Source organism: Chelonoidis abingdonii, chromosome 6 (assembly GCF_003597395.2).
Source record: "Chelonoidis abingdonii isolate Lonesome George chromosome 6, CheloAbing_2.0, whole genome shotgun sequence".
In the NCBI taxonomy this organism is placed as follows: domain Eukaryota; kingdom Metazoa; phylum Chordata; order Testudines; family Testudinidae; genus Chelonoidis; species Chelonoidis abingdonii.
Genome location: NC_133774.1, coordinates 124,522,862 through 124,543,224, shown reverse-complemented (window position 1 = coordinate 124,543,224; position 20,363 = coordinate 124,522,862). Strand labels below are relative to the sequence as shown.

Here is a 20,363-nt window from a genome sequence, read left to right as displayed (position 1 = left end):
CTATACGCTGAAAGTCTACCCATGTATTGTTTCTCTCTAGTCGCTCAAACAATCTCCTTTTCTCTAGCCAAACCAGTTTAGACTTCAGGTTTGCTGTGCCGAACTCTTGAATAGCTACTGATTGGTGAATTCCTTCTATCCCCCTTGCCCCGGAGTTCCTGTTTTAAAGGCATGCTGCCGCACAGCTGTCTCTGCTGCATTCATGCAGGTTCTGATTACTGTGCACGCTATTGATGTTGAGCTCCTGTCATGACCCAACACTCCATAGGAGGAGCAAATGAGCTGAGACGTCAAGGGAAAAAATTATAGCCATGCGAGCTATCCCTGTACTCAGCTGCTTTTGGAGCACTTACATGACTTGTGTGACGGCAACAGCACACAGAAGCAGCAATGAAATGCAGTTAGCAGTACAGCTGGGAGGCAGGCAGGCAGGCACTGGTCCAGTTTCTAAAATGATCCTCTCGTAAGCCAGTCTGCAGTTCCCCCAAAAGTGGTTGACTCCTGCAAAAGAGCACAGCTTTCTTTGCAAATACTCTGTGGTGTAACTCAGCTTCCCTTGGTGACTGCAGCACTTCTTTTTTTTTCCTTCTTCCCCCTGTGTCCTTTTCTCCAGGATGGCGGAGGCAGAATTGCACAAGGAAAGGCTGCAAGCCATAGCAGTAAGTCAGTTTCATTTTACTTGCTCTTTTGTCTGTGAATAGGGAGCTGTGAGTTGATGAAGTCCAAGGATTCCAGTACAGTAGCTGGGCAGCATTTAGCCAGTGTGGTTTTGGAGAAGTTTTCAGCATAGAGTTCTCCTTTTTCCTCCTTATCAAACAACTGATTAAAGGTTGTTTTTATACAATTTCACTGGTAATGAGGAGAGTTAGGATGCTCTCTCATCCTGACATGTGCTAGAATACATTGTGGCATGCTTTTAAGACAAATGAAAGGGAAGAACAGGAGGAGGGAGGTGGTTGGAGGACAGCATCGGTACTTTGCTTTAAAAAAGATTATCACACTGTTGGAGCGTTAGCTAAGCAGAATAAGAAGTTAAACTAGAGGGCTCAAGCGCAGGGTGGCTTTTACTGGAGAAAATAATTCTTATTTTTTAAAAAACCAAATAGAATCAAGTAAAGAAGGCAGCTTTTCTACTGGTATTAAACTAGCTTTTCTACTGGTATTAAACTAGAACACCGCATCTTAATGCCAAATGCCTTCAGCGAAATTCTCCAATGACCTATGCCGAGGGGCTGCTGGGACAAAGTTAGGGCAGAATTGTGGCCCAATTTTAGTCTAAACTTTTATTTTCCTCTTTGATATTAAAATCAGATACACAGCGAGCTAGAGTCCAAGCTGATGCAAATGGGCATCATGCCATTTGACTTCAGTGCAGCTACAGCCAATGAAAGCAGCTATGGATTTGGCCCATGTTTCAAAAATATAATTGAGCTTAGAATGGAAAACATCAGGTCGTTATTATTAAAGCGAATTAATGATATCAAAAGCCCCACATTTCCATGACCTCTGTCCACCCGCTAAGCCCATATAACCTTGCCCTTGTTCAATATGACATTCAGTTGAGTTTTGGCGGGGGGGCTGGTATGATCGACATGCTAATTCAGCAAATCTGTGGAGTCGGATGGTGCAATCTGTGAAGATAGCTGTACGTTTCAGATCTGAAGTGAAGAGGCACAAACCAACTGAGCCTGCTCAGATTTTAAGATCCCCTGCAAGCATGTTGCCAGTGATCAACAGATGTTATGTTTTACTCTAGCTGCCACAGCTGGGTTATACATTTCCTTTGTAGACAGAGGAATGGCTGCTGCTGCTGCAATACCAAGTTGTTTTTCTTAGGTCCATTAATCTGCTAATAGGCACATGTATATTTAAAATAACCAGAAATATTATAAACTAAATATTTGTTCCTCTAAAATGTTTCCTGGAAAAGATCAAATGTTTTCATTTAAGCGGGAGGGGGGAGATATTATGGGGTAAAATGCTGAAAGTTTTAACAGAGAGAAGTAGCTGATTTAAAAAAAAAATACTTGGCCAAAGTATTCTCCAGGTATAGGCATTAACAATTCCTCTGATCAAAGTATTAATAGGCCATTAAAGGGTCAATTCTCAGATTTCCCCACTAACATATTCTTCTTGGCATCTTAGTGCTGCTGAACATGAAGAATTAACACTGCATTGCTGCAAAATGTATTGTAATTATATATGAGAAACTTTAAAAACCTTCTTTGTCTTCAAACTGAAAAGGGCTGAGGAATATATTCCTGCTGCTTCATTCCATCCGTGAATTATTCATAGGTAACCAGTGTTCCATGCTCCCAGTAGTGGGTGGTACTGTCTGTAAGAAAGGATGCGCCTAAGAATAGCATCAACCCAACACTTCTTTCTATTGCCCGGCACTTTGTATTATCATTTGCACCGCTACAAAGCAAGAGTAAAATCTTTACCTGATAATTTGGGAAATGACTGCACAAAGTGCAGGCAATGATGGGTCTGGAGCCCTATAGTCTGTATACACTACGTTGTGGCATCCCTTTAGCTGAAGACCCTGGTAGTGAAGAAGAATATGATCAGTGACTCAAAGTACATTGAACACGGTTCAGCTAGAACCACAAAAGTATTCAGATTTGGTCTTGCTTTGTGTTCGGACTGCATCCCCAAGCCAGCAGTTGTTTGCGCAAAGGTTCTGCATGGCAACAAGTTGTCCATATAAGTTTTTGGGGAACTTTACTGCTCCAGCTGAATATTTGGAAATGTTTGCCAGAATGAGGGTAGGGATAGCTCAGTGGGTTTGCACATTGGCCTGCTAAACCCAGGCTTGTGAGTTCAATCCTTGAGGGGGCCACTTAGGGATCTGTGGCAAAAATCAGTACTTGGTCCTGCTAGTGAAGGCAGGGGGCTGGACTCAATGACCTCTTGAGGTCCATTCCAGTTCTAGGAGATAGGTATATCTCCAATTATAATGTCAATCAGTGTGTGTTTCAAATGTGAGCTTGGTTCATCAGGGTGGGTCACAGGGCATTTCTTCAATGTTCCTGATTTGCTGGGCCTATCTAAGATGATTAGGAGGATCAGCCAAACTTAAATGATGTCTCAGAAAACAAGGATGCAGGATTTCAGTTCAGCTCACTGGAAAAGTCAGGAGAAAATATTTTAACCAAGTTTTAGTCTGTGTCTGGTGGGCAAAGACCTACTACTGTACATTATTACTAGGGCTGTGTGAATGCTGGGGGAAAAAATCCTTCCACAAATTTCTAAACAAATTCATTTGGACTATGATCGCATCCCTTTTGTGATTGCTTAGATGGACAATCCTATAAACAAATTTACTGTGTGGAACAGTCACATAAATAGTGACTTTTAAGTGATTATTGCAGAATATTGAAGGAACACAAATTTCAAATTTGGAATTGTGAATCTGCCTGCCAGAAACTCGATAGTTTCCTTTCAATCAAATTATTGTGATCTCTCAAAATTAGAAACAAATTTCTACAGCTTGATCCTGCATTGTGAGCAGGGTAGGAGTACAATTTGGGGAGGAAAGAATGTCTATTTGTTAAGACACTAGTCTAGGATTTGGGAGATTACGTGCAATTTCCTACTCCGCCACAGGTGTGACCTTGAGCAAGTTACTTAGCTCTGTTTCCCACCTGTGATATGAGGATTATAACACTGCCCTTCCTCACAGGTTGTTGTGAGGAGAACTACATTAAAGATTGTAAGATGCTCAGATACTATGGGGCCATATAATGGTGAGATCATTTTTTAAAATTCTCTACATTTCTAAAACAGTTTTTCTCTGTAAAATACTGCTTGTGGCATAATGAGAACACAGAATGCTTTGGAGGGATGTGAAACTTTTCTTAGCACTCCTTTGATATAACTTCTGTGTGATTTTTGCAACTTGTGAGTAACATGATCTTCCCAAACAGATGGTGATAAAATCTTTATACCATGTATTTTTATATGTACATATGTATATTGAGTCCTTTCTTAAGCGATCATTCAAGAGTCTGACAAAAATCGATTGCTTAGCACAAGCTGTCTTCTAACATAAATGAAGCAGAAATGTATGCAATATGTATGGTATGGAGGTACTTTAAAAAGCAAGAGGCTGGAAGGATGGATTTCTGCTTATATGAGCTAGAACAGGAGATTTATTTATAATTCAGCAGATTTCAGACTTTATTGAATAATGCTAATCCTTGGTCTTGGATTAGTGCATTTGTCGTGAAGAGGGACTGGTAAAATTTGGATGAAAGAAGGAAACATTTTTGTGGCATTTTAAATAATGATGGCTGCCTTATGCTGCTCAGAAGTTTGGAATGTTAGTCATCCCAGAGGAGGTGGATTTAGTGGGTAGAGAACAGGTGAGGCTAGCAATTTATCACACAGTGGACAAATTAATCACATAGCTCTGAAATTTATTACATCGTTCCACAATCTATGACATGGTTGTCATCATCATGTAATGGTATAAATGTATACGCATATGCTTACATATATTCTATTTATAAACTGCCAGGCAAAAATGATTGCAATTCAGATCACAATAAGAGAGGCTCAAATTAAATATGTACGTCAAATAAAATATATGTATATATATATATAGTAAGAGGACTAAAAAAATGCTACCATGGCTAAACAAGAGAATAAAAGAAGTGGTCAGAGGCAAAAAACGGATCTTTTAAAAATTGGAAGTCAAATCCTATGGAAGAACATAGAAAGGAAGATAAACTCTGGCAAGTCAAGGGTAAAAGTATAATTAGGCAGGCCAAAAAAAATTTGAAGAGCAATTAATAAAAGACACAAACTAACAACAAAACATTTGTTAAGTCCATCAGAAGCAGGAAGCCTGCAAAACAATCAGTGGGGCCATTGGACGATCAAGGTGCTATAGGAGCACTCGAAGACAAGCTGTTGGAGAGAAGCTAAATGACTTCTTCATTATCATTCTTCACTGTAGAGGTGACAAGGGAGATTCCCACACTCAGACATTCTTTTTAGGTGAGAGATCTGAGGACCTGTCCCAGATTGAGGTGTCGACAGAGAAGGCTTTGGAACAAATCGATAAATTAAACAGTAAGAAGTCACCCAGGCCAGATGGTATTCACCCAAGCATTCTGAAGGAACTCAAATACAAAACTGCAGAACTGCTAGGCATGGTGTGTAATATATTGGTTAAATCAGCTTCTGTATCATATGACTGGCGGATAGCTAATACAACACTGTGGAGGTTTTTTGTTTGTTGTTTTTTTTAAAGGCTCCAAAGGCAATCCTATCAATTACAGGCTGGTAAGCCTATCTTCAGTACAAGGCAAATTGATTGAAACGGTAGTAAACAACAGAGTTGTCAGACACATAGATGAGCATGGTTTGTTGGCAAAAAGTCAACGTAGCTTTTGTAAAGGGAAATCATGCCTCACCAATTTTTTAGAATTCTTTGAAGGGCTCAACAAATATGGATAAGGAGCATCCAGTTGATATAGTGTACTTGGACTTTCAGAAAGCCTTTGGCCAGATCTACGCTATAAATATGCTGGTATAACTACGTTGCTCAGGACTGAGAAAAATCCACTCCCCTGAGTTAAAGTGAACTAACTTCATGTGTAGACAGTACTACGGGAGGGCTTCTCCCACCTACGTAGCTACCACCTCTGGTGGAGGCGAATAACTATGCCAACAGGAGAAGTTCTCCCATCGGCATAGTAGCATCTTCACTGAAGCGCTACAGCACAGTTGCACTGTAGCAGCGTTTTCAGTGTAGACCTTCCCTTTGACAAGGTCCCGCACCAAAGTAAGCAGGAAAGGTCCTCTCATGAATCAGTAATTGGTTAAAAGACAGGAAACAAAGAGTAAGAATAAATGGTCAGTTTTCCGAATGGAGAGGTAGATAATGGGGTCCCCCAAAGATGTGTACTGGGACCAGCGCTGTTCAACATATTAATAGATGTTCTGGAAAAAAGGGATAAACAGCGAGATGGCAAAGTTTGTAGGCAATACAAAATTACTCAAGATAGCTAAGTCCAAAGCTAACTTCAAAGATTTACAAAGGGATCTTGCAAAACTGGGTGACTGGGCAACAAAATGGCAAATGAAAATCAGTGTTGATAAATGCAAAGTAATGCACAATGGTAAACATAATCCCAACAACACATACAAGATGATGGGGTCTAAATTGGCTGTTACCACTCAAGAAAGAGATCTTGGTGTCATTATGAATAATTCTCTGAAAACATCTGCTCAATGTGCAGTGGCAGTCAAAAAAGCAAACAGAATGTTACGAACCATTAGGAAAGTGAGAGAATAAGACAGTAAATATCATAATGTTACCATATCAATCCATGGTGCACTCATATCTTGAATACTGGGTGCAGTTCTGGTCACCCCATTTCAAAAAAAGATGTATTAGAATGGGAAAAGGTACAGAGAACGGCAACAAAAATAATTAGGTGTGGAACAGCTTCCATATGAGGAGAGTTTAAAAATACAGACACAGTTCAGCTTCGAAAAGAGACGACTAAGGGGGGATATGATAGAGGTCTATATAAAATTATAAATGGTGTGGAGAAAGTGAATAAGGAAGTGTCATTTACCCCTTCACACAACACAAGAACCAGGGGTCACCCAATGAAATGAATAGGCAGCAGGTTTAAAACAAACAAAAAGAAGTACTTCTCTCACGAAGTACAATCAACCTGTAGAACTCATTGTCAGGGGATGTTGTGAAGCCCAAAAGCAACACTGGGTTCCAAAAAGATGGAAGATAGCCATCTTGGCTAATAGCCATTGATGAACCTAAGTCCCTGACTGCCAGATGCTGGGAGTCGATGACTTGGGATGGCTCACTCAATAATTGCTTTACTCTGTTCAATCCCTGTAAAGCATCTGTCACAAGCTGCTGTTGGAAGACAGGATACTGGGCTAGATGGACCATTGGTCTGACCCAGAGTGGTGGTGGTTATGTAAATCCCCATACCAACCTTGTCTTTTTCCCCTTTTGCCCCTGCTATAGATTGGAGATGATCATCTGTTGTCACATGAAATTTAAGTATGCCCTATGAGTTGGGTGAAATGCAGTTGCTTGATGATAGACTTAGCAACAATGCTTCCAGCCTATACCTGGTATATCGAGGTCTTGTGAGTGAATCAGAATAAATTAAAGGCATGATTTGAACATTGTGCTGAGAAGGTCCCTCAGATTGGTCAATGGGTGATCATTGATGCCTGATTTCTGTCAGCATGCTGGACCCGGAATGGATGGAAGAAGGAAGAGGAGATGCATTGGGTGCATGTATACATGGGGCTTCTTGACTGGTTTGACAAAGTTGTTGGTGGGTGGCGGTGGAAGCTGAAATTTTTAAACTACCTAAAGTGAGAGAAGGCTGACACACAGGGGCTTCCTGTAAATCAGCTTCTCTCTGCCTTCTCTGAAGAAAGGAGCAGAAGTAACTCCCCTGCTCAAGCAGGGCCGTCCTTAGGCATAGGCAACATAGGCAGCTGCGTAGGGCACCTGAAAATTTGGGTCACCACTGGGTCTTAGTGTCCACTCTCTTGTTTTCCTATCCCTGTTCTGACCCTTCCCCGCAGCTCCACAGATGGCTGCTTGCTGGAGAGTCTTCCTTGGAGACAATCTCTGGTAGTTAAAAGAAAACCTCCATCCTGCCAGACCTATTAGCACACACATGAAACGTTTAAAGAACATACAAGGGTAATAAAGCCGTTTAAGCAGCATTTCCAACATCAAAGGTATATTACTGACAGGTTTCCAGAGAGTAGTCCTGTTAGTCTGTATCAGCAAAAACAAGGAAAAAATCCTTGTGGCACCTCAGAGACTAACAAATTATTTGGGCATAACTTTGTGGCCTAGAACCCATTCCATCAGATGTCACGAAACTTATTCCCCCAAATAAATTTTTTATACTGTCAATTTCTGACTTTACTGACAAAAACAGTTGTGCATTATGTTAATATTTACACAGAACAGTACAGCTACCGGACCTTAGTTTAAAATTTGCTTAAAAAATATTTCATTAGTGACTGGTGAAGATTAGAAATCACATTCTAAACAGCTTGCAATAGATTTAGGATCCACAAGCATCTTTGCCTAAATGCGATCTTCAGACATACCAGTTTTTTAAATAAATCCTTCAAAACCCTACCTTCCACTTACAAAATACACATTTTACAATATACTATTCAGCGTTTAAAAAGTAACAGAGAGTCGCGGTTCCCCGAGGCTCAGCGAGTCACTGTCTGCGCTGCCGGATCTACAACACATACTGTCCACCACCCATCTACACCCCAACAAGCAGGTTAATCAATACCATTTGCCTACGCACCCAAACTCCCAACCTGAAAGAGAGCACCTTAAAGTGAACAACCAGGTTCCCCACTATCACTACCACACTGCAGAAGTGGGACCCACACCAAATCTCGTCCACTTTCTCTGTGACTTCGTGACATCTCGCATGAAGCTCCGATACTATCTTATACATGAGCCATAACCCTTTAAACCAGCGCAAATCAGGTACCGTGGGTTAAAGAAATGTAGAAGAGAACAATAAAATCCCTGTTATACCTAAAAATCGTTGGAAACAAATACTTTTTTTAAAAAGATTGCCGAATATTTCATAACCATAGTGCTATTTGTAATGGAGATCAAACACAAAGTAAATTAAACTTGTTCCCTTTTTCCTAAGCAAGCATGAACATTGTTTATGAGACATACATAAACCTCTCTGATTAATTTAAAATAATTGGTCTTTGTTTCAGTGAGTTAAATATGTAGTAATCTGGAATGCCGGCTTAAGGTTTGAGTACATTTAAAAATATAAAGATTCAGTTTAGAAAATACAGATTAAGAAAATGTAAAAGGTAAAACAGAGAAGAGCTGCATCATGTATTCCATTATATGTAATGTTGTATTCAGCAGGACAGCTTACTCACCCTTACTACGAAGTTTTTGCGAATAAATCTCTGACAAACTTCAGGGCATATCAAAAAACCTGTGACTGACATTTTTTATTCCCAAATTTTAGTGTTTTTAATTAGGTGCTTTCTTCATATCCATTCTGCATGAGGGAGAGGGTATGGGGGTGTCTGCGGGGAACTGTGACTCTCCCCCACCATAAGGCAGGCCGGGCATCTCATTATCCTTTGCTGCCTCGTCTCTCCTCCCCCTCCCCCACCAGGCTGTGAGCTTGGGCTGCCATCCGGCATAGGGGCACCAGTTTAATAATACTGCTTAGGGCCCCATAAATCCTAAGGACGGCCCTGTGCTCAAGTAGGGTACACATTGGCTACCCCAGCTGGGGATTCCAGCTGGTGCATGTACATTGGACAGGGAAAAGGGAAATCTCTATAATGTGTCTACAGCAGACATAGTGAAGGGTGAAAATAATGGAATCTAGAGTAGGTATACTGGAGTTTGCAATGTGTACAGATTAGACTCACTGGTTCTTAGTTGGAAGGTGGATGAATTAATATGTGGGAGGACAAGATACTATAGTGTCTGGAGCCACACACTGGCTATCAAGGTAATCTGCTGGCAGGCTGCCAGACAGTTTGATTACATTTGCATGACCACCTGCAGCTCTCAGTGATTGCGATTCTCCGTTCCTGGCCAATGGAAGCTGCGGGAAGCAGGTCTATGCGCCTGCACCACTTCCCACAGCTCCCATTGGCCGGGAACTGCTAACCACAGCCACTGGGAGTTGCAGGCAACTGTGCAAATATAAACAAACTGTATGGTAGCTTGCAAGTGGATTACCCTAACAGGTAACCCTGCATGCTGCACACCACTGCTCTGGAGTAATAGAGTGATGTGCTCTTGCTCTCTCTCTGTGTATATATGTATATATACATACATACAATGTGTATGTATATATGTTGTGCATGCTTGGAAACTACCTACCACTTTGGGGCCAGTCTCAAAATCAAAATGTCACTATTAATAATGTTTTAATTTGTATACGAATTATGAATAAAGATCTTGTGAGAGTTTTAAAAACCCTAAATGCTAGAAATGCAGGGAAGTCACAATGCAACTTTCAAACTTAATTCTATCCCCATCCACCCTCTGCTTTAGGCTAAAGGCCCCCTTATACTGGCCATCTTACTCAATTTCATGTCCTGATTGGGTCACAGAACACCAGTGTGTGTATCAACACTTTCTAGGCTAGGCTAGATAAAATATATAATATCTGTAAAACTATAATACAGTCTCTCAGTGAGCTCCCCATCTAAGGCTCCTATTCTGTAAATACGTATGTACCTGTGAGTAATTTTTGGCATGCCATTAGTTCCATTGGACTAAATGGAATTATTCCTGTTCGCAAATGCTTTTAAGATTGAGACTTAAGCAATGATACATTTTTGTTGCTTTTTGAATCATTTGATATAATTTAATAGAAGATTATATTCCTGCTATAGATCTCCACTGGATACTTCAAAAAAAAAAAAAAAGAACTAGAGAAAGGTTACCATTTTCTCAATTCAATCAATTTTTAGAGTAATTTCTATAGAACGCTGTTGCATTTCTATAGAACACTATTTATTTCATCCTTATTCAACACGATTTTTCTATAAGAGTGTTAGCTTTGCTTTATATTACTGACCTGAATTCTTCCTTTGATTTGTGTGTGTGTGTTTTATTACAGTGCAGAGGCAAGGGTTTTTGTTTTGTTTTGTCTTGTCTTGTCATGCTTACCTACTTGAGAAGGCAGTGAACATTGGAGCCCACTGGCACAATTCCTGTACTTGTGTGGAATCCTATGGATCGCAGCAGGAGTCCATGAGGGCAGATCCCCATATAGGGACTGCTTCAATAAAGAGCTATAGAACAGGAATATAATTAGTGCCAGTCAACCTGGTTTTATGGAAAATAGGTCTTGTCAAACAACCTGATATTTTCTGATGCAATTACGCGTTTGATAACGTTTTCTGTATTGATATGTTACACTTAGATTTTTGTAAGGCAGTTGACTTAGTCCAGCAAAACACTCTGATTAAAGGTTTAGCACTAAACAATACCCGTAAAGCACACGTTAAATAGATTAGGAACTGACTAACTGTCCAATCTCAAAAACTGGGAATACCATCAAATGGAATGTTTCTAGTGTGTTTGTACTGGGATCAGGAGTAGGTCTGACACCATTCAATATTTTTATCAATAATCTGGAAGTGAATATACAATGACTGCTGATAAAATGTGTGGATGCACAAAGATTGGTGGAATGGTTAATAACACTGAGGAGAGGACAGTCAAACAGAGCAATCGTGGACATCCTCAAATCAAGACTGGATACCTTGAAGATATGCTTTAGTCATATGCAAGTTATTGGGCTAAATGCAGGGGTAACTGGATGAAATTCTAGGCCCTGTGTTACACAGGAGATCAGGCTAGCTTATCTAATGGATCCCACTGCCCTTAAAATCTATACATCCATGGGCTTGTAACTTCAGTGAGACTTGTGTTTCATCAGTAATGCTCATGATAATTACAAACCCTACGAACTGTGATGGTGGAGCTCACATCTTCCCTTGTGTTCAAGGGATTATATGAACTGGTAGCCTGAGTGAACTGCACATGTGAATGTGTATGCTTTGCCAGCCTAGCCTGTGGAGGAGCTTTTAGGCACCCTGAGCCTTAAAGATGGAATTAAAGTTAAGAATACATTGCTTTTTAAAATAATATTCATGAAATTGTAGGGTTTTTCCAAAAATATAGGTCAGATTGATTGTATATAGAGATGTAAAATGTAGAAAGATATGTGATAGCTGCCCTGTAAAAAAGTTAATTTTGTTTTGAACATTCGGTTGGTTGAAAGAGATTCCCTCTAGTTAAATGTGGAATACAAGTGAAATCAGTGTTTTTTGTCTAGTCTGGAATTCATATTTCTGAATCTGATTTTTTAGGAATAACCTTTCATACTTACACAAAATTCAGAGTTTCTGCAGAGTGTCATTTTGCAGCTTTGCAAACTTCTGTTCATCCAAGGCAAGTAACTTTTCTAATGGGCTAGCAAAATACTTTTTTTTCATCATCATCCCCTATTACATCCTGCTAAAAACTGAGTGAGTAGATTTTGTTTCTGAGCTCATGCTTTTTTCAATTTTCAAAGCATTTTAGAGTATGTTGTTATACGTAAAAATTCGAATCCCAGGGGTTTTGCTTAATCATTAATGTGGCCTAGTCATGATCAATAATAAGCTGGCTCCTCAGGCTGTGATTCAGGAAAGCAGTTCTACTCAGGACAGCACTTAGGCATATGCTTTATTTTAGGCATGCGCTTAAGTCCCAATGTCTTCCAAGGGTCTTAAATCTGTGCCTAAAGTTGAGCACGTGCTTAAGTGCTTTCCTGGATCAAGGCTCTAAATTAGGGTGAAATCTCCATCCTTAGAGGTTTTTCAGGCCCAGTTTGACAAAGCCCTGGCTGGGATGATTTAGTTGGGGTTGGTCCTTCTTTGAGCCTAGATGACCTCCTAAGATCTCTTCCAACCCTAATCTTCTATGATTCTATGAGTACACACCCTCTCCATCAAAGCAGCACTGAAGTTCAGTCTGACTCTTCCAGCTACACATTTAACTCATTTTTCTCTGTCCTTCTTTTCTCTCATTGTCATGTTTTCAACATGCATTCACTGCTCCGATTAATCCTAACTAATCTGCTAGAACCCCAGGTTTCAAGCCATAAGTTCTTTTTGTCCAGGACAACCTTAGGAACAGAAGATGTTCTGTATTTGTATCTTTTTTTTATCTCGGGAGTGACCCTTTTGTGAGATGTGTGTGATTTTTGATGTCCAGAGAAGTGAAGCTGGATTGCCATTGGGAATATAACAGCCTTCTGAGGTATTCTCTCATGAGGAATGCATGGTGGTGTTAGGATATGGGCTCCATGACATGCTCTTGTTACAAATATTCCAAGAATGGGTTTGGTGTATGTATACCATACTGCCATCACAAACCATATCTCAATGAATAATTCTCTCTCGAAGCCCCAGCCAGTGCACCTCTGTGGAAATTGAATGTGGGAGAGAAAGTGTTATGTTTGCATTTGCATAAAGGATGATGAGTCGTCCTTCAGAGCACATCTCCGTGGAATGTAACGCATAGCATCCATTGGCTGGCTTCACAGTCAAGATTTCCAAAGAAAACAGATATAGGACCAAGACAGTGTATCATCCTGGTTTCTGGATCCTATAAAACATTTGGATTGAATAACAAACCCTGCAACCTTTGCCCAAATCTTAAGCCTAAAACAACCCACAACTTTTGTGGGGTTTGGAAAAGTAAGGTTAACTTTGCTGGGTTTGAATTTGTATTATGCTTTAAAAACGTTTACACAAGCAGCAGCAAAAATGGACAAATGTCAAGAAAATACTGCTGTCACATTTTTAATACGAGCTAGAAAGCAGTAGAAACAAACCTGCTCACAGGAATTTTCCAGCCCAGTTTCCAGATAGCGCCAAATCTCCAGGATTTATTCACACAAAACCATCTAAATTTGACCCATCACTAACACACAGTTTAGCCCTACACTAGCCTAAGATCAGAGCCCTAGTATTGTTTCCATGCAAGGATTTAATAGAAATCAATCCAGGAGCTGCAAAACTTGTCCTCAGTTTAATACAGTCTCCCTTTTAAATAATTTTAGGTAAAGGTGGGTGAAAACTGGTGAAAGATTTTGGTGAATTTTTTTCTAAATGTTCTGTGAAAAGAGATGAAGATGAAGATTTGAATTTTTGGAAAGTGGTGACAGGCTCTACTACTAGCTGTAATTCAGCCTTTGCTGGCTGGAGCTACTGTGCTTTACTTCAGGGTTGTAATGGCTAAACATGATGGACGCAGAGGAATGCCTATAGTGAGATAAGAACTAGGAATATTGAGACTCCGATCTATCACTGATGCGGATCAGAGTTTTTCCTGCGTAGAAAAGTTATTTGTATTGACAAAGCCAAGTTTTCAAAATAATTTGTCTTCCAATGGTTAACCCCAGCTTAAATGGTTTAGTGGCAGTGAAATGAACATGACCTTTTGGCAATAACACAGCGACCATATACAGTTCTTGTTGCACAGATGCTTTTTGTTACTTACGTCTGTACTACCCACCAGATCAGCGGGTAGTGTTCGATGTATCGGGGATCGATTTATCACGTCTTGTCTGGACGCGATAAATCGATCAGCTAATTGACACCCGTACTCCACCTCAGCAGTCGACTCGCTGCCATGAGGACGGCCAGGTAAGTCGAACTAAGATGCTTCACGTAGCTGAAGTTGCATATCTTAGTTCGAATTCCCCCGCTAGTGTAGCCCAGGCCAGTGGGGTTCAGTGCTGGAGACAAGTGAGGAGTTCTCCCTCCCCTCCAATAAAACAAACTCTCTGCAGTGCAAAAAGCAAAAAATCAATGGGCTGGGGGGGCTGGTTTTGGAGGCAGCCAGATCTAGTCTATTAGCTGTGAAGCTGGGGGTGTTGCACATAACCAGCATTCTGATGTGTTTACACAGATGATTTTAATTTGGGCGCCTTGTTGTATGCCAAGTTCGTTTATCAGGATCCTCAGAAAAAGTTGGGCGGGTGGAGTTGAGCGCACCTAGGAGATCTAATAATAGAGCAGCTGCCAATAGGCAGAGGGTTTAGGCCAGCGGAGGTGGGTACGGAGCTGGTGGTGTGAAGTTAAAAAGTCCCCAAGTTTCACGTGTATGGTGTTTGTATACAGATGCTTCCAGACCCAAGAAGGACACTATATTACACAGTTATCAACCCCTGTGCTTCAGATTTTCTGCACAGTGCTGTATAGTGTTTTATGTAAAATAAAGCACTGACGACTATATAAGGAATGGCTATGCGTTCAAAGGCAAGAAGTTAAACTCCAGGAGAGAGATTAAAAGCAAGGTTGCCATGTCATTTATTGTTAGAGAAGGAACAATTTAGCAACTTTGATGCTTTCTGCAGAAAGCCATACAGCTGCCGTCTCTTTATGACAGCAGCGAGAGTGATTGTAGAGGTGCAGATTACTTGGGAGTGGACAGTACCACAAAAGTCATCATCAGATTAACCAACCGAGCACTATAGGCTGTAAGGTAGATGTATCCAGTTACCAGCCACCTTAATTAAATTATCTGCTGCACAATACCCCAAAGGGAAATGTTTTTTAATAGATACACACAGTTGTCATTAGTATTTATTATTACAGTAGCACCAAGGAACCTGTATCAGAATAGGGAATCCATTATACCGTGTGTTGTATATGGGGCCTGATCCAAACTCATTAGGTTTTGGATCCAGCCCTGTATTACCATTATAGCCATTGTAAATGTAGGGGGTCATTGGCAGCTAAGATATCACTACGGCAAAGGGAACTGAATTCTTCACTGCAGTCCATCGGCTTTGCCACAGTACTGCTGGGTAAGTTGTGTTGGCAAATGGAGACTTTTTAATGGCAACTTTGTGTGCGCTTGTAATGTGGGGAGGTTAATCCTTGACCTAGATACTTTATGATTATTGGATGAAAGGTGCTGTATAAGTGCAAACTAGTATATTACAGTTATTAATAATAATAAACAAACCCATAGACAAGGCTTTGTCATACTTCGTGGCTAAAACAGAGGACAACTTCATTTTCCAGTTCTTTAATCTCTGTCTTTGATTAATGGTAAATTCACTCTTTCTTAAAAGATTTTGCTCACACTCCATCAAGTTCAGCAAGGTACGTATCTTCCTTAAACAGTACAGAGTAATTTCCATTACAGAATATGCATAGTTTAAACAAGCTTTCTAAGAAGTTATCAACACATAAGATCTTTAAGAAATATATGTCATGAAATAGACAAGAAAGAAAAATTTTAGCCTCTTGGCACTAGCTACGGGACCTTCCTGCTGCTGAGTGCTGATTCACAAAGCATCAGATTTAGACCCCATTTCAGTGCCAGATACTTCAAGCACATGCTCAAAGTTAGGACACAGGTATCTTGCTGAATCAGGGCCTCAGGAGCTCCTGACCTCTGAAAGCTGAGAATGAAATGGACTCCTCTGGTAGTGAAACATGTTCTTTACTTTGTCAGTGACATGCTTTTCGCATGTTGGGTGGCTCAGTGTTTTAAATTAGATAAATATGGCTATTGGACATGAAAACTACAGATACACTATTCTATTAACTCCCCAAACTGCAGACAGAATTGAGAAGGAATCATTCTGACATCGAGAGTTTTCGCTTAACCTTACTTGAAGTGAAGGTTCTTTATATGCCATGCCATTTGCTTAAAAGAATTTATGATTCAGATCGATAAATTAATTTCTATATTAATGATGATTTCTCTGGACATTTTAAAACACTGCAGTGATTCATGGTTAAGTTGGATAGATGTCTTCTCTTCTTATCTTAAGATTGGGCCAGTACTGGGAGAGGAAGGATGCAGAGCAGTGATGAGTTCTTGGGACCTCTTTGTTAAAATTCTGCCACCAAACTGACGGTAGAGTTGGGGTCATTTCTGTGCATCTGATGGAGTGACCCCTTCTCTTGATTCTGCTAAATGATCTCAGCCTGAGACGAGATATCTCTGGGGCCCACAAAAACACTTCTAAGAGCAAAGTTATTGCCTTTGGAATGGACCAAATTGCACCAACTGGCAGGTATTTTCCCTGGGAATGATACCTCCAGGCAAAATTACGAGGTCTTTGTCACCCCACCCTACTGTCTAGTTGTACAAGCTGGACACTGTGTTATTATATCAATAGATCCAGTATCATTTTCAGGAGCAAAGTATAAACAGGTCCAGCATCTACACCTGCATATCAGTTTGTTTGCCAAGTGGTGCCACCTCCATCCTTACCTATAGTAAAAAAAAAAAAAAAAAAAAAAAAAAAAAATGTTCCCCAGATTTGCTCCCATCCTCCCTAAAAGCACAGCTTTTCCATCATTTCAAATAGGTCATGGTCAGCATGCTGTGAGCCAGCTAGTGCCCCCAAAGGATTTATGTGTGGCCAGTCGACAGTCCTGAACATGACTGTCCCTTATCTGCACTGACTGAAAAGCCATCGCCTACATATTCGTTAACCCAACTCCTGAAGATCATCATCTAACTCAGTGTAATTTTCTAGTGAAGAGAAATATGGAGTGAGACCTTTGACTGTGTTGTTCACTTCCCCAGATTGGTCTGACATGTTAACCCTCGAGGCATGCTGCATGGCTTACAAGGATTTCGCTTATGCTTTTAGCTAAGGATGCCTCCTTGAATGGATGAGTTTTACTTAAGGGCTAGATGGATTTTTTTTGGTAATGTGGTAATAATTTTTGTTAGTTGACATTCTGTGATTTCTGGGCATCCTTGCTCTCACTCCCAGACTTTCCCTTGTGGTCTTGATCACTCAGTGGCTTGGTGGCAAAGGGTGCTTCTGCAATCCATTCTTAGAAGTTGCAAGGTAACTTTAGTAATGCAGACCATTATTCCAGGGTGATGCTAACGTGGGTTATATACCCCAGGCTACGTTTTCAGAGAAGCTCAGCTCCCACTTAGAGCTGAATGAAATGGCCAGATTTTCAACAGCACTCAGCACCCAGAAGCTCTCATGTGTTCTCATTCATGTGGTCTACTGAAAATCTTGTTCCCCCACCTTCAGTGCTACTTTCTATGCATTTTTCCTCCTTTGCCACTTTAGTGCTCACTAGGGAGGGGACAACCACAACTGAAACATTTAAGAATTTTCTTAGAAAAACCTTTCAACCCATTGTCAGTGCCTTGTTGTTCTTCTTGTAACTTCTCTTTGAAAGCAGGATTTTAATTACGAGCTGGAAACAGTGCAAACAGAGACAAAACGAGCAAGAACTTCCATTTGCCCAGGCTGAAAGACTATTTGAATTTCAGGGGAATCCTGGGTGTGGTTTCTCTGTTGATACTGTGAGGTTTAAAACTGCAAAGGCTTAACCAGTGCAAACTTCCCTGATGGTTCAGCTTGAAAATCAAGTAGGAATGAGCCTCTCTGATGAGCATAAAATTATACTGGCAACAGAATATTGGGCATAATGATAATAAATGATGTTGATAAAATGGCTTTGCTCTTTGCCCATCTCACTCATGTCTGAGTCATTTATTAAGGGCCTGCTCCAAACCCCACTGAAGGCAATGGGAGTCTTTCCATTGTAGGCTGTAATAGAGTCCTCGGTGGGTTAGGTAGCCTAATGGTTAGCACACTTAGCACCATCCCCCAGTGGGTAGGTCTCGCAGTCCAGGCCCTCTGTTACTCATAGGTGGGCAGGTGGCTTGGGTCCCCCCCTGCAGTAGGGGAAATGGTAGGGGAACCCAGGCCCACCCACTCCACCCTGCTTTGACCCAGGGCCCTAGAAGGGTCAACAGCATTTTGCCTCCAAAGGTGCCCTCTAAGTTACCCTCCCTGGATCATTTCCTACCACCTGCCCTTCTCCCTCAGCTTCAGTCCAATAGAAGGTGAAAAGAAACAGAAATGATAACCAGACCATCAGTCCTAACTAGGCTTAGCATACAGTCCTATTCCCATGGGGAGGCTTCTCCGGCACCCTTGTCAGGAGCCTTCAGGGTTGGTATGTCCTTCTCTTCCCTTCTGAGCTGGGTTGCTCCCTTTTCAGCCCTCGCTCCAGTTGGCGCACGCTCCACAGGATTGGAAGGGTGGGGCTACCCGGGCCTAGTACTGTCCTTTAACCCTTTCTGGACCAGTGTGAGGTGTGCGCATCCCATCACACAGGTCCTTATTGTACATTTTAGGTTGGAGAAGGAATTGAGTATATTTGATGGGGTGGGCAGCAGGTTCTGATAAGACATTAAACAACACTAGGTGCTAGGAAAGTTTTGATTGTTATTAAAAATTGGAAGGGGTTTTGTGACTGTGTCTCAGCTGGTAAATGTAAGAGACATTTCAACATTTGTTAAAGTGAAGTAGCTGAGTCCTTGCTGCTGTGTGGAATACAGTAAAGCCTCTTAATCAAATCCTTTTCTCATTCCATGCCTTTAATATCAAGCACATCACATACTGAAAAGTGATTAAATGTGGCCTTTACTATTGACTTTCTGCCTCATGGCTATATGTTAGCATTTCACAAGCCAGTCATGCAAACTGAAATTATTTTTTAAACTATATATTTAAATAGCTGTTTAAGATCGTCCATCATAAACAGTATAATAGTATGTTTACTTGCAGTTATATTATTCAGCCACCAGATGTCTGTGCACTGTATAGAATTCCAGACTGCACATAAGCTTTGGTAAACATGAGCAACCAAGCTGGAATTCAAACTGTGTGGAAGTCTGTCTGCAGTTTTTTTTCCTTAGGAGGCACCTCCTGTTTAAAAAGGACTATAATTTCAGGGTGAAATTCACATGGGGTGAAAAGTATGCCTGTGAGAGAGAGTAGGAGAGGGATAGCTCAGTGGTTTGAGCATTGCCCTGCTAAACCCAAGGTTGTGAGCTCAGTCCTTGAGGGGGTGATTTGAGGATTGGTCCTGCTTTGAGCAGGGGGTTGGACTAGATGATCTCTTGAGGTCCCTTCCAACCCTAATGATTCTATGACTACAGAGCAAACTGAATACATGCATATGTGTTAATCCAGGTTTTCATAATGATACCCATTACTTGAGTATCTGTTTCCCAAGAGATGATCATTCAAATCACAATAGGAAAGTGGTCTAATTTCCCTCCTTATCTTTTCTTGAGATAGTCATGGATATGTAGCTTATATATATCCATTCTTATCTCTCTTTCTACTTTTCTTTTTCTCTCTCTCTCTCCCTTCTTGCCTTCCCCTCTCCTCATCTTCTTCCTTCTCGCTGATTTTAGTTTCAGCTGTAGGAAAGCTACATCAAAGAAATGCCTTTGTTCTAAACGCCATGAGATTTGTGGTCAAAGCCTTTTTAAATGTATAAACACATTTCGAAAGTAACCTGAAAGAGTTTGACCTGCCAGGACTTGAGTTCAGGGCTCTGTATTTCTCCTGGAAAAGTTAATGTCATCACAAATACCTAAAGGAGAGCATGGAACTGCCTTCCTGACTAGATCTTAGATTCCCAGATTATAACACCAGAAGGGACCTCTGGGATCATTTATTCCACCCCCAAGTTTAACGCAGGCAGTAGGATTCCCCTGAATTAATTCCTGCTTGAAATTCCTTTGGTATTTGCATTGCCACTAATTCTTGCAACAACAAATAAAAAAGATGAGAGATTGAATCTCATTTCAGTGTACTTGTATTTGTTCATAATTTTAAGGCTAGACAGTACATGTATTTGGTCTATGAGTGCAATCAGTTTTTGTATTTATTTTAAAAATAGTTCAATTCCCCTTAAAAGAAAATAATTTTGGGTAGTCAGGAAATGGATTAATCTTTTAAAATATTAAA

General features: G+C 40.7%; 1 protein-coding gene across 4 annotated transcripts in view; it reads left to right on the top strand.

Annotated features, from left to right (window-relative positions):
* The first annotated feature begins 348 nt into the window (after positions 1–348).
* The window catches only part of PALM2AKAP2 (PALM2 and AKAP2 fusion), a 445,812-nt gene continuing 425,797 nt past the window's right edge, over positions 349–20,363 (top strand). For 3 of the 4 annotated variants that reach the window (XM_075067389.1, XM_075067388.1, XM_075067390.1), the window contains exon 1: positions 349–659. In XM_075067389.1, the coding sequence (XP_074923490.1) occupies positions 615–659 (45 nt within the window). In that variant the 5' untranslated portion in view covers positions 349–614. The remainder of the gene's footprint in view (positions 660–20,363) is intronic. The other variant, XM_075067391.1, reaches the window with a different exon arrangement.